The sequence below is a fragment of the Amblyomma americanum genome, chromosome 4 (assembly GCF_052857255.1).
Source record: "Amblyomma americanum isolate KBUSLIRL-KWMA chromosome 4, ASM5285725v1, whole genome shotgun sequence".
In the NCBI taxonomy this organism is placed as follows: domain Eukaryota; kingdom Metazoa; phylum Arthropoda; class Arachnida; order Ixodida; family Ixodidae; genus Amblyomma; species Amblyomma americanum.
Window position 1 is genome coordinate 67841825 of NC_135500.1, and position 14821 is coordinate 67856645.

The 14821-nt window shown below is 46.1% G+C and overlaps 1 protein-coding gene across 3 annotated transcripts in view; it reads right to left on the reverse strand.

The window, feature by feature from the left end:
- The window catches only part of LOC144128023 (uncharacterized), a 185909-nt gene that overhangs the window by 112797 nt on the left and 58291 nt on the right, over positions 1-14821 (reverse strand). Inside the window, exons 2-3 of one of the 3 annotated variants that reach the window (XM_077661075.1) lie at positions 2740-2881; positions 381-2671 (exon numbers count right to left, since the gene is read on the reverse strand). The exons of the other annotated variants lie outside the window; for them this stretch is intronic. Coding sequence (XP_077517201.1) covers positions 2169-2671; positions 2740-2881 — 645 coding nt within the window. The 3' untranslated portion in view covers positions 381-2168. Of the gene's footprint in view, positions 1-380; positions 2672-2739; positions 2882-14821 lie in introns of those variants that run through there. 3 annotated transcript variants of the gene reach the window in all.

Below are 14821 nucleotides of genomic sequence, written 5' to 3' on the forward strand. Positions count from 1 at the left end.
CCTATCTCAGCCAAATACTCTGTGATGTTATGACATTGTTTATCCTGTCAGCTGTGATAGTCTCTGGGCAGTGTGCAACCAATAATAACTGCAATTTATTTTAGCTCACTATATCATTTTCTTTCACAGTGTTATCCTATCTCAGCCAAATACTCTGTGATGTCATGGCATTGTTTATCCTGTCAGCTGTGATAGTCTCTGGGCAGTGTGCAACCAATAATAACTGCAATTTGTTATTTTAGCTCACTATATCATTTTCTTTCACAATGTTATCCTATCTCAGCAAAATACTCTGTGAGGTTATGGCAGTAGTGCATACATTTGGGCGCAGCTTCTTGCTGTAGCCATTGCATAGAGACAAGTTCTGATGTGATTTTTTGTACAAGTATCAAAGTCATCAAGAAGCACCATGTGATATATAATTTGGTTACCAAGAATGCTCTCTGTCTCAATAATTCAGTCGAGCACATTTTGTAGCAGTGTTATTCATTTCTGCCAAGATGTCCAGTGATGAAGAGGCTCAGTGCATCATAAATAGCCACAAGCAGATTTTATTTTCAGTGTCAATTATTCATACCAAACCAGGCAGCTGTGTTAGGTCTTATAACCGCAGCTATTGCTACAATGGTATAACTCCTATGCAAAAGGAAAACAGGACCAGAAACAACAGTCATAATGCTGAATGTTGAGGTTGGAGTTGTTAAGTTTATGCTCAGTTTCCTCATACAGAAACTAAAGGACACCGAACAAAAGGTTCTTTCTTGCACCTGACTAAGTTCAGGGCCCCATATAACCTGTGCACAGGAGAAACAGCGCTGTACAGATTAAATTGTGTTCTACACTCAAGGATACAAATTAAAAATGGAAAAATACAACAGTAATAAGCACTCAAAGAGCTAAACAAATTAAAAATGAACAAAACAACAACAATATGAATTGCAATATAATTTTGATATAAATTGTTACTGAACAGAACATTACCGATGCTCTCAAACAACGACAACATATGCATAAGCAGGACATTATTGGAAAAAGCTGATGTCACCTTGACTGCTTCTTAAAGAAAAAGAGGGGATGAAAATAAATAAACGAGCTAACGGCAAGACAACGGCACCTCACAAATATGGTATTCAATTATATGCATGCCATAAAAATTATCACCACTGCGGAGGCTCGGTGGTTATGGTGCTCGGCAGCTAATGTGGAAGGCGTGTGTTCGACCGTGCCCACAAAGATCGCATTTCGATGGAAGCAGATGTTTCAGGCCCACACACTGCACGAGATGTCAGTGCACAATAAAAAGATTTAGTGGAGCCCTTCAGTATGACATCTCTCAAAAACTGAATTGTTTGGGGAAGTACAACCCACCAATCTGAGCCAAACCATATATGCTATAGTGTATTGGAAAGCCACCTGACATTGTTTATCATGACATATCATAGGATATCAAAATTGATCTGCCTGCCTTTTTTACTGTTTCCTTACCAGCTGCGAACACATTGCATAAGCCTTACAAAAATCACTACTTTTGCGTGTGAGTACAGATCTGAGTCACCGTAGTGCACACAAGGAATACGTCTACTTAGGGCAGGTAGTGAGAGCTGATCTGGGTCATGAGGGAAATAACTAGAAGGATAAGAATGGGGTGGAGCGCATATGGCAGGTTCTCTCAGATCATGAATCGCAGGTTACCAATATCCCTCAAGAGAAAAGTGTACAACAGCTGTGTCTTGCCGGTGCTTACCTACGGGGTAGAAACATGGAGGCTAACGAAAAGGGTTCAGCTTGAGTTAAGGACAGCACAACGAGCCATGGAAAGGAAAATGATAGGTGTAACGTTAAGAGACCGGAAGCGCGCAGAGTGGGTGAGGGAACAAACGCGAGTTAATGACATCCTAGTCGAAATCAAGAGGAAGAAATGGGCTTGGACAGAGCATGTGATGCGAAGGCAAGGCAACCGCTGGTCCTTAAGGGTAACGGAGTGAATTCCTAGAGAAGGGAAGCGTAGCAGGGGGTGGCAGCAGGTTAGGTAGGCGGATGAGATTAAGAACTTTGCAGGCAAAGGGCGGATGCAGCTAGAAAAGGACAGGGTTAATTGGAGAGACATGGGAAAGGCCTTTGACCTGCAGTGGATGTAGTCAGGCTGATGATGATGATTAGTGAATGCATCACTGTGAGGTGTGTCGTCTCTGCCTGGCGAGCTGCCTTATCACACGCTGACGCACTCTTCTCAAATAAGCAGTGTGCTGAAGGCGTGGTAGAGAGAATAAATGTACAATGCGGCACCGCACTGCCTTAGCTTTTGTTAGTGTGGAGCGAGTGGAAGGTGGTGGTACATTTTGTGCAGCAGTGTCATGCTCCTGCTCACTATCCTCGCTGTCGCTGTTGTCATCACTGCTACATGAGCCATCAAAAGGATCACCTTCTTCAAGGCACAGGTTGTGGAGCGCTGCACATGCTGCAATAATGGTAGCTGAACGCTTGGGGCTGTAATGCAGAGTTCGATACCGTTGAAGGCACCGAAATCTGCTTTTCAGCACCCCAATGCAGCGCTCCACAGCTGTCCTCATTGAAGAGTGAGCATGATTGTAAGCCCCCTCTGGTGTCTGGAGGCTTGGATGGCCAGGCACAGGGGTCATCAGCCAGGGCTCAAGCGGGTAGCCACTGTCACCTGTGTAAAAATAAAAATAAAACCGTTCTCAGTCTCTGCATTTGCCTGCTTCGAATAAGACAGCTCACCAAGCAGAAACTCCCCAGGACGCAGTAGCCCTTGTTCGGCAATTCTCCGCCGCAGGAATGAATGCTTCCAGCAAAAAGCATCATGAGTGGATCCTGGTAGCCGCGGATCAATAGCCAGGATTCTCAGTTTTGAATCGGAGACCTGCAAATATACAAAGGTAGTATAAAGATTGACACATGCTGGAGACAAACTAATGGGTAGAAAAAAAAGCCATGGCTCTAATGCACTCTGAAATTTCCATAAAACAGCACACTGTTGGAACATGATATGAGCATTATTTTAATAACTATTCATGTTAAGTTTTTGCAAAGAAAGTGAAGGTGACATTATTCTAATAACAAATGATGCATTTTATACGTTGCTTTGCCGAGCATCCTGATATATATATATCAATTTTAACTGTTTTCCATGTAAGGCCACAATAACAGTATTTCAACGCAGAATGCAATATATTAAGAAAATAATGCGGAAACCTCGGCAGAATTTGTTTCTCGTAAGTATCGTTAGTTAACATGTTACCCGACAATGTAAATGACGTTTCCTCACTCTGATTTTGAGTGCATTCAAATTTAAGCATGCAAATGCACGCTATCCACGCCGGCGGCTGAAATTCGCGAATTATGGTTTTGTTTTAACGAGTGGACAGACTTGTAGTACTTACCAACATCGTGTTTAGGGCGTAGTAGCCCTTTCTCGTCATGAATACCTGCGTTTCACCAGGGCTGAGGCCTTTGGGCTGACTGATTGCAACGAGGGTTCCATCGATGCAGCCAACAACACCAGGAATTCGGCCGCGGTGCAAAAATTCTGCCACTGCCTGCTGCTTTTCCGCTGGCGCGGATGGAAAGGTCACCCACCCTTTTCATTTGCCTACGCGAGTTATAGCTAGCGCTACTGCGCTGATGCAGCGGCTCATTGAGGACTGCGAGAGTTGGATGGTCACCTCACTGCCGACAGAAGTCTGAAAGCTGCCGGTTGCAAAAAACCGAAGCGCACAGAGAACTTTCGCTTCTGTCGGCAGTCCGGTCGGCCCCCTTGTCCCGATTTCGCCCTCAAGATCAGCACACAGCCTATGCACCAGCGCCTTACTCATCCTGAAATGGCGGCGGAAATCCTCCTCCGGCAGATCGAAGGCATCTTCCCTGTTTTTAGGTCTTCTCTGCCCAGTGCGGCCGCAAAGAGCCGCGAAAAGATACGGGGTCATGGGCGCCGCCATGTTTGTTTACAAGCGGTTCCGCGAAGTGGACCTACTCGCCGCGGTTCTTGTGCCGGCCGGCGAAACGGTTCCTTTCGGCGCCGTGGCCACGCCCCGTGACGTAGACGAAAAACGCGGAGCAGCCTCCGGAAGTTTTTCGTCACGCCGGACGTGACGAAGATCGGCCAATGAGAGGAGACCAAAGGAACTGGTTCCCGAACGGAACCGCAGTGGGATCTGGCCCCAGCATGCCTTAGAAACTGTACCTACCCCCTCAAAACCATAGCACTGGCTGACGATACATTCATAGTACCTAGAAACGCGGTTACTCTGGTCTCGTCAACTTCATAACTTCCACCGCAATTAAGTCGTCAAATTCCTCTTCGTCACTGTCATCGGAGTCCGTCCACAAGCTCCATAGCTGCCTGCATAATCATTGGTAGCATGCCGCAGTTAATTTTCTTTTTTTGCACACCAACCACCGGAGAGCCCAGCAAAATACGGAGAGCGAGAAGTGCACGCGCCGCCCAAAAAGCAGAAGGCTTGCAAGACTTCTGCACTTTGACATTCGTTTCTATTTGGCGCTAGTGTCGCACTGCACCTGCACCTCTGAACTGGCACTGCATGAGTGCGGTACTTGCTCTGCAAGTGCTCTACCTTGTCATGAACTAGTTCACATCGTGCAGGGCGAATCGAACGGAACTATACTTTCGGTACCTCATTTTTGCCGGTAGAGGTCCCTGCGATCTCCGCCACTTCGAGGTGGCAGTCGGATTGTCATCGCCGTCAACTTGCTTTTGTCACCAACTTGCGCCAACGTTGCCGCGGGCAGTTACCGCTTGTCTCATAGGTTCGCCATTCGCTGTTTCGTCACTTGGGTTTCTCCGACCGCGTCGAACGAGTGGCGCTCCGTCTTCACGAAGTTACATCCGCTTGCCGTTTTGTGATTGTGTCCGACGGTTTCACCGCTTTGAATGAAAAGTGCATTGTGTGTGCATGTGTTTGACGAGCGGTGTGGTGCACACTCGGGTTGTGGACAACATGGCCCCACAGAGTTGCCACTGGTGGCTACTTTTCGCCAAACTGGCAAATTTGAGAGGCCCATGACGACCTAAAATTACATTTGGCGACATGGAAAATTTCTGGCTACTTTCGGCTAAGGTCGCAAGGTGTGAACTTTAGCCCAATGTCTTCAAAACAAAATGGGCAACAAAATTCACACCTTTAGGACAGGACACTGCTGTACATCAGTAGAAGGCGCTCATGACCTCATGACGCATTCTGACGTCACTGTCGGTCGGTCATGTGACAGTACAAGAGCAACGCTCTAGATGGCGATGCCTGTATGCTCGTCAAGGCGTTGGCGCTTCAGCAGGTACAGCGAAGCGGTCACTCTTGCTTCAAAGTTCAGTCAGGTTCAGTCCTGATTAGTGTTCTGCAGTCCAGGTTGTCAGGTTCAGTCTCGGGCTCTTTCACTTGCCACCTAGATTTCGCGTGCTACGGACACTGTTGGACCATACTGCGCTGTGGCGTGAGCAAAGGCTGCTGCCCTGGCATACTTCAACCGTTCAAAATGAACGGCTTTGTTCCGTTCCTCACTTAAAATGTTAGTTGCATATCATTCAGCTATGTCCTATTGACAAGTACTGCGTTCATTTTAGTTTTCCGTCTACTAGTTTAGTCGGTGCTTTCGGATACTTCCAGCTGCTGAGACGGTGCGAAGACCAGAGACGCTTGACGCATGTCTAACTGGTGGCATAGGTCGGCGAACTCACTCATGAGTGGACTCACCCGGGCTCAACTCACGCTCGACTCAGATCATGATCTGAAAGTGAGTCCGGACTCACGTTCAGATCATGATCTGAGTCGTGAGTGCGTTCACTCATGTTCAGATCACATTCTGAGTCGTGAGTCCGAACTCACATTCAGATCACATTCTGAGTCGTGAGTCCGAACTCACATTCAGATCACATTCTGAGTCGTGAGTCCGAACTCACATTCAGATCACATTCTGAGTCATGAGTCTGAACTCGCATTCAGATCACATTCTGAGTCGTGAGTCCGAACTCGCATTCAGATCATGATCTGAGTCATGCGTCCGAACTCGCATTCAGACCATGATCTGAGTCGTGGTGAGTCCAGGTTCACATTCAGATCATGGTCTTTCTCTTGAGTCCGGACTGCTGTTCAGATCACAATCTTAGTAACGAGTCCGGGCTCACATTCAGATCATGATGAGTAGTGGTCAGTCCAGTCTAGCTTCCTGTGCACTCGCGGTAGTTATTACACTTCTGATCGAGATGATGATGCAAAGCAATTTCATTGTTCCTGATATGTAATTTCTGCAGCTGTTGCACTCTAGGAGATTATTAAAAAAGGAGAAAAGTTTATTGGCTGCCACGCTTGGTCTCGTTGGATATTGCCTGTGGCTGGCTGTAACATGGTTGCTGTAGTTCTTCCTTTGTTCCTTCTTAATTGCTTGCAGAACACATGCAGCGGCCTCAGAATTTTTGCGTCCCGCGAGTGGCAGCTAGAGGCCTCTTGGCCTCTCAACCAGGCCTGTCTGTCTACAGGCTAGCTGCAGTTAAGAGCTCATCACATAAGTTTTTTTTAACATTTTTAGACATTTTAACTTTAAGCGAGACCTAATGACGCGTTAACCATTTTTGTTACCCATAGCGTCATATTTTTGACATTTAATTCTTTCATTTTTATGCATACAATGTCCCTAAATATACTCCGTCTCGACCACAGCCAGAAGGCCAGACCTATCTGCCAGTAAGGAATTCAGAAATGCGAGGGTCAAAACAAAATTTCTTTTGTTGCTCAATTATGTCACGCCATATCGTAGTAACGAAAACGCTAAAATTAGCCTTACATTTAAAGCGCGGCATGAAATCGACCAAACCCTGAACCAAATGGAGGAAGACAAAATGAAGACAAGCACGGGCAAAGATTTCTTGCAAGCCATTTACTTGCTTACTCTATGTTCCTTATTGACTCGCATCTTTAATCTTGCATGGTATAGGGCGCAAAGGGGCCGAAAGAAGGAAAGCGAGGATGTGAAGGGTGCAGGAAGGGGAGAGGACACGAGGGGTTAAGACTGAGTCACGCTGCCGGGCTGTGCGGGGCATTCGATCGCGCGTTTTTTTTTCTGGTTTGGGGTCGTGTGAATATCCCAAGATTCTAGTAATAGCCTTTTTTGGTATTTTGCTTCGGTTCCGAGGATGGTGCTTTCGTCAAAAATGATTCTATGGTCTGAGTTCTCGGAATGTTCGGCTATCCGATTCTGCTCACTTGCGAAGTCGCGGACGTCCTTTTTGTGTTGCCTCAGGGACAAGCTGCAGAATATTGGGAGCATGCTCCAAATGAAAACCCTCGTTCATAGACGAAATTTTCACAGTCTTCTTTGCAAAGAAAGCGGGGGAGATGGCTGTTTATCTGTATGAAAGGGAAGCTGTTGAAAGCCCACAGTCGAGAAGCCCAGAAAGTTTTCCAGTGAATCCAGAATTATCCTAACAGTAAGGGCGCCACGGTCGCATCCCCTTAGCAGCACTGGGCACTAGCTTTTCCAGAATAAATACTCACTCCCTCCCCTTCTGTGTAGAGAACAGGGGTGCAAACGTGACCAGCAGGTCGAGGCAGGTACAATGGTGCAAGAGTATGCACCATTGTGCCCTTTCGACAAATACATTTGATCTCGAAAGCTGGTGGTAGCCAGTAGGGCTTCAGATTCACGCAGACAAAGGGACGCCCCCCCTCTCTTCTTTTCTAAGAAATACTATAGTCAATTTGACTTATCTTTGGCCAACTCTTTCTGTTGGCAGAGGAAGAAATGAATACGCCGTCTGCGATCGAAGATTTTTTGCCTGCAAAAATTTTCCTGCAAGTTAACTTTCCTGCAATTCTGCAACCTGGGTGCATGCCTAGGAGCATACTGCAAAAATATTCATTCGTTCTTTTAGGTTTGATGTTAAACCCCTCCTGGGCTCTAGAGTTTTCACAAAGGCTGTTCTGGTATTAAAGCAGATTTGGTAGCATATAGGGCTGCACTTGCAGAAAAAGTGGTAGTGATGTGCTAGTCTAATGATTGGATTGACACATAAGAAGCGTCAATTTTTAAACAAGGCCCTACATGGAACATGGGGCCGGATGCCCCACTTTGGCCTCTTGGGCAGTGCTTTACACGTGCCATTCATTAGCGACATGACACTGTGTTCGTGCGGCTTTGTATTACAGCATTCTCATGTTGAAAACGTGCATGGGTCGCTGGTGAGCGTTTGTAATTAGGACAGTGCCTGGACACTCGTGCGCGCCAGTGCTCATCTTTCCTGTTCATATTTCTTTGATATATTTTTGTAAATAGTGTATAAACCTTTCCTTATCCTATCTGGCTATCACTCCCCGCTGTACTTCTGCTTGCTATCATGTCCCTGTCCCTTTATTTCGACCAGCCGCAGCTCAGGTGCTTCAGATATTAGACAGCGATTGCCGCTGCACTTCCAGTTAAAAATGATGTCAGTGTCATTACATGCATTGGGAAAGCAGTCAAGCAACGGCCCAAGCGGGTAATAACAGCCAGCTATGCTCGAGTTCCTGGAACAATGCCTCAATAATTCTGGAAACGCACAATTGCAATACTTAGTCCTATGACCCTACTGTCTTGCCGAGCTGCTGGTTTGGGCATTTAGTTTTTTGTCTATAGTGTTTCATTTTTTAGCACTCTACTCAATACCTAGATAGCTGTGACGTGCAATGCATGTCAACGTGAACTGTTTTTTTAGACCAGTCGACATACTGTAATAGTTTTTTCATTCGATTTAAATCGTAAACTCTGATCCCTACTCGTACTAATGTGTCGCTAATGGCCGATTCACATGACGGACTGTTCGCCCGCAGCCCGCGCATCACGTGTTCGTGCGTCACCAAATCGAGAGGCGTGCTTTCAGCCCGTGGACTGGGCAACCAAGGAAGTTCAAGTGCCTCTCCCCTCGCGGGAATTAGCGGCGGCCCACGAAGATGCATGCGCCAGCTCTGGCAACCACCTCTCTTGCCAGTATTTCGGCTGTGGCATTTCATTGAGTGGTGTTGAGCTGGCGCGCTGTTTTGACAAGCTGCACCGCGTTTGCTACCATGACGAAGTGATCGAATCGGCTAGCAAGACGACCCAGGCCATTGAGGAAATGGACAAAGGGCCGCACCTGCACCATTTAATCGCAGTCATGGGTCAGGGAAGAAAAACCAGTTGGACAAGCGTTGCCAAACGCTTTAAAGTAATCTGGCAACAGTGGTACACCCAGCGCATCGTCTGCTCTTTTGGTCCGTCGCACCCGCTTGACGTCATCGGATCGCAGGCCAGTTTTTAGTGGCGCATGAACACGTGATGCGCAGGCCGCGGGCGAACGGACCGTCGTGTGAATCGGCCATTAGGAACATTAATCCGCCATTAGTATACCACACCATACCTTAGCATACCATATCATAATGTTATAACTTTATGCAAGCAGGAATTAGTAATTTAATTTAAATGCATTTGCACAAACGGGTTTGCATCCACAGTGCTGAGAATATTCAGTTTCTCCTGCAAGGAGAGCACTTTGTGCTTTCTTGATGCCATTACACTGCAACAAACAAGTTCCCGCACACGCGCTGCACGTACACTGGACAGGAAAGGCAGCGGAACGAGGCAGCCGCTAACCCACAGCAATTCACGTTGTGGCGTGGAACAGTTGGCACGGCGCCAGGTGGGTGATTGAGCGCGTTGGACGCGTGTGCACATGACCACGGAACGAATTCATTCCTTACGCAACCCACAGCAGAAAAATACATGCGAAATGATTCTAAACTGGAGGTGTGAAACGATGCAACGATACGTGGAATTACAAAGTCGAGAAGTTAGCCGCACAAGCACCAACCGCAAAAAGAAAGAAGCATGGAGGAACGAAAATGGCACAAAGGTGAAACTATGGTAAACTAGAATACTTTCTAGTAGCGCGACCGGCAGCTGCTGGGGCCGGCTCGGGTGAGCAAGTTGACACTGACGGCCGGCACGGGCGCTGCGGTGCCTTTTCCTAGCCTCCAGCGTGAGTGTTGGCAGCACATGGCAATGCGGTGTGCGATTTCACTTGCTTTGCACGTGCGCTGGCATGCAGTTAATTTCACTTCAGCATTCGTATCTTGCTGTTAAGTAGTGATAGCAGTGAGTAGAAACTAAGCATCAGTGACAGGGAATTTAACGAAGAACTGATTCCCACTGTTTTGCACCACGCTGCCGCACTGGCTATCTGGGCGTGCCAAAAGCATCGTTGTTTGCCACACCAAGAGACGACGAGTTGCGAGGGAAGTGGGAGCGGAACATGCGAAGGGATGACAAGAGCCTCACGGAACTATCAGCAGTGTGTGCGCACTATTTTGAAACCTACCTCATATTGCGCGACTACATACATGTAACTGATGGCGTTGAAGTGCGTACACCCAGAGGAAATGCCGTCGTTGGCTCCCGGGGCCATACAGACGATGCTGCCGGGGTGTCTAGCTTACCTCTCTGATAAAACCCCTAAACAGAGGACCAAAAGGAAAAAATCTTTTTGTGAAACAATTCAACCACGAAGCAAGAAGTTGCGTCAGGATGTGAACAGCGCTGACGAAGAACGTCAAGAGCCAGGAGAGCTGGCTGCTACAGAATCCTTGCCTTTCTCATTTCAGGCGCTCCACGGACTCACGCCTTCGCAGAGCTGGTGCTACTTCCAAGACTAACGTTTCGGCTTAGTTTTTGCGAAGTCTTCTTTGAAAATACAAGCAAGGCTTGTGATTATGCATGAGCGAGCTGTGGTTTTGAAGCCTGTCAGAGGCAAAGTTTGTTTAGGTTGGTTTGGCTCATGAGGGTTTAAGGACCCAAAGCAACTCAGGCTATGAGGGATGCCGTAGTGAAGGGCTCCGGAAATTTCGACCACCTGGGGTTCTTTAACAGGCACTGACATCGCACAGTACATGGGCCTCTAGAATTTCGCCTCCATTGAAATTCGACCGCCGCGGCCGGGATCGAACCCGCATCTTTCGGGCCAGCAGCCGAGCGCCATAACCTCAGCCATCACGGCGGCGCTGGCAAAGTTTGTGCTGACATTTATTACCAAGGAGTGATGTGCACAGAAAAAACAGTTGCCTCTGTTGGCAACATTGCAGCTGTACTGCAGGATGCCAAAGTAGCTTGTGTTTGCAAGGGAGCAATGATAGATGATGAATATAGGCAAATGTTGCCGAACTTAACAGTGAAACTGAAAGCTGCAACATGCAGCAACGGACACGTCTTCAGCATAAAGTCCTCCGGAAATGTTCCGTCCGATGGTAATTTCAAGAGACTGACGTACAAGACATATGTATGTATTCCTTATTCTAGCATTTAAACAGTTGTTTTTTTTTCATCGGCAGGACTTATCTGCCCAGAGTGCAAGTTGCATCGAAAGTTATTGCTGACCCAAAAGTCGAGCTTAAAAGCCCATGTGCCCAAGAAAGGAGCTCTTGCTCAGTGTCTAAAGCTTCAGAGGCAGGAGACAAAACACTTGAAGACCAGCGCCACTGCATTAAAGGGCTAACTGAAAGCAATCGCAGCTAAAACAAAGCCATCACTGAAAGAGAATTTGCATTCAGAATAGAAAGTCTCCCTCCAGAACAGCGTGAAGCAACACTTCACATGTTTAAATCTGCGTCAAGAAAAAGCACAAAAGGCATGCAGTATTCTAACGAATGGGTTCTGGAGTGTCTCATAATGAAAATGAAGAGTGCCAGGTTTTCTGAGCACCTAAGAAAGGAAAAGATACTGTCACTCCCAAGTAAAACAACTCTACGCAAACACTTCAAATCTTACAGAACAGGGTTTGCTTTCTGCCCAAAGATCTTCAATGTCATCAGTCAAAAGACGGCCACAATGGATGATTATGCACGCCACGGTGGAATCATTGTCAATGAAATGAAACTCTCAGCATCTTTCTATAAAAACGGCCGGCCACATAGATGATTTCGTGGATCTCTGCAAGTTTACATGTACTGAGGACAAACACACACCATGCGACCACGGAATGGTTCCGATTTTCGTGCTGTTTGTTGGAAAATGGACCCAAATTCTTGCAGCATTTGCAACAAAAGGGACCACTAGCAGCAGTACCTTGACCAAGAATATAATTGAAGCCATAATTTTGGCAGAAAAAGCAGGCCTGAAGGTCGACTTCGTAACATCAAAAGGGCGCAAGATGGAACTGACAGATGTGGACATTACTGGGCATCAAGGAATCTTTGAATCACATTAAATGCGGTGCACCACACCCTGTAGAGGTGCATTGTCAACTTTTCTTCATATTGCATTTCCCTCATCTCGTGAAGTGCCTTCGAAACCGGCTGTCGTGCTTAGATTTTCCAGCCATACGAACCCTAACAATCATCATCATCATCATTTATTTACCCTTAAAGGTCCTTGGCTTAGGGAATTACAAAGGGGGGGGAGCAGTCGCTACATAATACAATGGTTGGTAACATCAACAAGAAGTACAAAGTGCAGGGTTCATGTTCAACATTAACGACATTATCAAAAGTATCAACACTAAGAAAGACATAGTGGCTCAAGAACAACTTGGAGAAAGGTAAGAAAACACATGCACACACTCAAAAACACGGCAAAATAACTGAGCCTTTGAAATACGCTGTTAATAACTGCCTCAATTTATTAGGTTCTATTTCAGTAACTACGAAATTGGGTAGGTTATTCCACAAGGTAATGGAGCTAGGTAAAAAGATTTATTAAATGAGTTTGTGCAGCCGTGAATGCGGTGCAAACTTAGAGTTAAAAAGTCGGCGTGAGGTGCGTAGCGGCGGCGGGTGCAATACAGAGTTTCTTAGCTGTAAGAAGGTGTAGTACAATTTGTGAAATAAACAAAGCTTTACGCCGAAGTGCCAGGGGTTGAAGATCAAGGGATGCCTTGATAAGAGTTACACTGTGTTGTCTGTCGTACTGCGATGTGATAAAATGGGCCGCGCGATTTTGGATGGCTTCAAGCTGATCAATTAGATATTTCTGATGGGGATTCCAGATCACTGAAACATATTCGAGTCTGGAACGGATGAACGTCACATAGGCGAGTGGACTGATAGAATCGGGCCAAAAAGCGAGCGATCATCTGATAAACCCAAGTGACTTGGAAGCAGCTGTACAAACTTTTGCAATATGTTCAGACCAGGTTAGTTTGTTGTTCACAATGATTCCAAGATACCTGTATGATTCTGTTTCAGAGAGCGGTGTAGAATATAACAAATACGGATAGCTGAGGTTATTCCGCTTTCTCGATACATGCATGAACTTACATTTGGAAATGTTCAGTTGCATAAGCCATGACGTACACTAGGTTTCTATGACGTCTAAGTTGCTCAAACTATAGCTGCGGAAATAACTGCATTTTACCTAAACACTAGCTTGCATTTCTTCACGAAGAGCACTAATCAAGCCAGGGACAGCAGGCGGCAGGAGTCAAAGCACCTTAAATTGAGTAGGTGCTGAACAAGTCAATGGCAGGGAAGTTGTGGATTTTTGCAAACAAGATTTTTTTCTGGTCATCATTTCTGCACTGAAGTTAGTTGTAAATAAAGCTTCATATGGTCTTCGTGTGCACATAGCTTTGACATCACTTTTTTATAATTATTACCATATCAAAAACACCAAAACACATCATAGCAGTAGATAGAACATAATTACAAGTGCATTAACTTCACTAAATCATATATGAGCTCAAATTGCGCCATAAAATTTAGGTTAAACGGTTTACTTCTGAAAATGTGTGAATAATAAATGGCTGTGAGTACACACGCTTGCGGGTCTTGATTTTCAAACCACAGTAATGGTCGAGCAAACAATTTGCTCTGCATGTCATGCTGATGGCTTGTCGTTCTGTGATGGCGTTTCACGACAAAAAAATCACTCTGCAAGTCAGAGTTGAGCTGACAAAGCGACAATAGGAATGTTGTATCCTTGCTTAGTTACTATAGATGTGGTTTTCGGACACACGTTTTAATTCTTAACAAGGCTAGTCATTGTAACTGACATGCGGAGAACAGCAAGAAGAATTAAATGTGTGATTCTAATTAGTAAATGAGATGAAAAACAAAATAACAGACAAGTAGTAGTAAGTGGTTTTATTAAAATAATAAAATGGAAGGAAAAGACTTTTGCTAGCCCCGGCATTTGCCATCGATACTGAAGCACCTGGGCTGGGACAGCGGAAATAAAGGATAGCAGGCAGAATGGAGAAATGAAATGAAAGAGGGGAGGGGACAGAAAGAGACGAACTTTTCAAAATTCTGCGAATTCCTGTGCCTATGAGAAGTTGCGATGGCACCATCTGATGGCGTCAGTTAGAAAATGGCTTGCCTGCGCCTCGCCGTTCATGCCACTAGAGAGTATTCTAGTACACTATAAATGAAATAAGATGGAAAAAAAAGCACAAATGATGCTGATGATGATGACGCAGACTGCCCGAGCGCCACGAGCGCCCACTGTAGACACGCCAGCAACACCACGCCAAGCCAAGACAGGCCAAGTCAATTTGCTTTAAGAGTAAACATGGCCGTACCCGGGCCGTACCTGGGCCGGCGAACTGGCACCCCAGTTCGCGACGTATCATGTGGGAAAGTGCCAGAAGTTACAACGTTACAGCAGGGTTTCTAATGCATAGAACTCTATGAGAGTCGTGCCGGGACTCGACCACAAGAACGCAGCAGCCAGGAAAACGCAGCATCCGGGAACGCAGCAGCGGTGTTCTACTGTACAGCAAGTGTGTATTAAGGCCTCATTACGCGGACCTACTAAAGCACGCTGCCTCAAAGAAGCACAAAGATTATGTTGT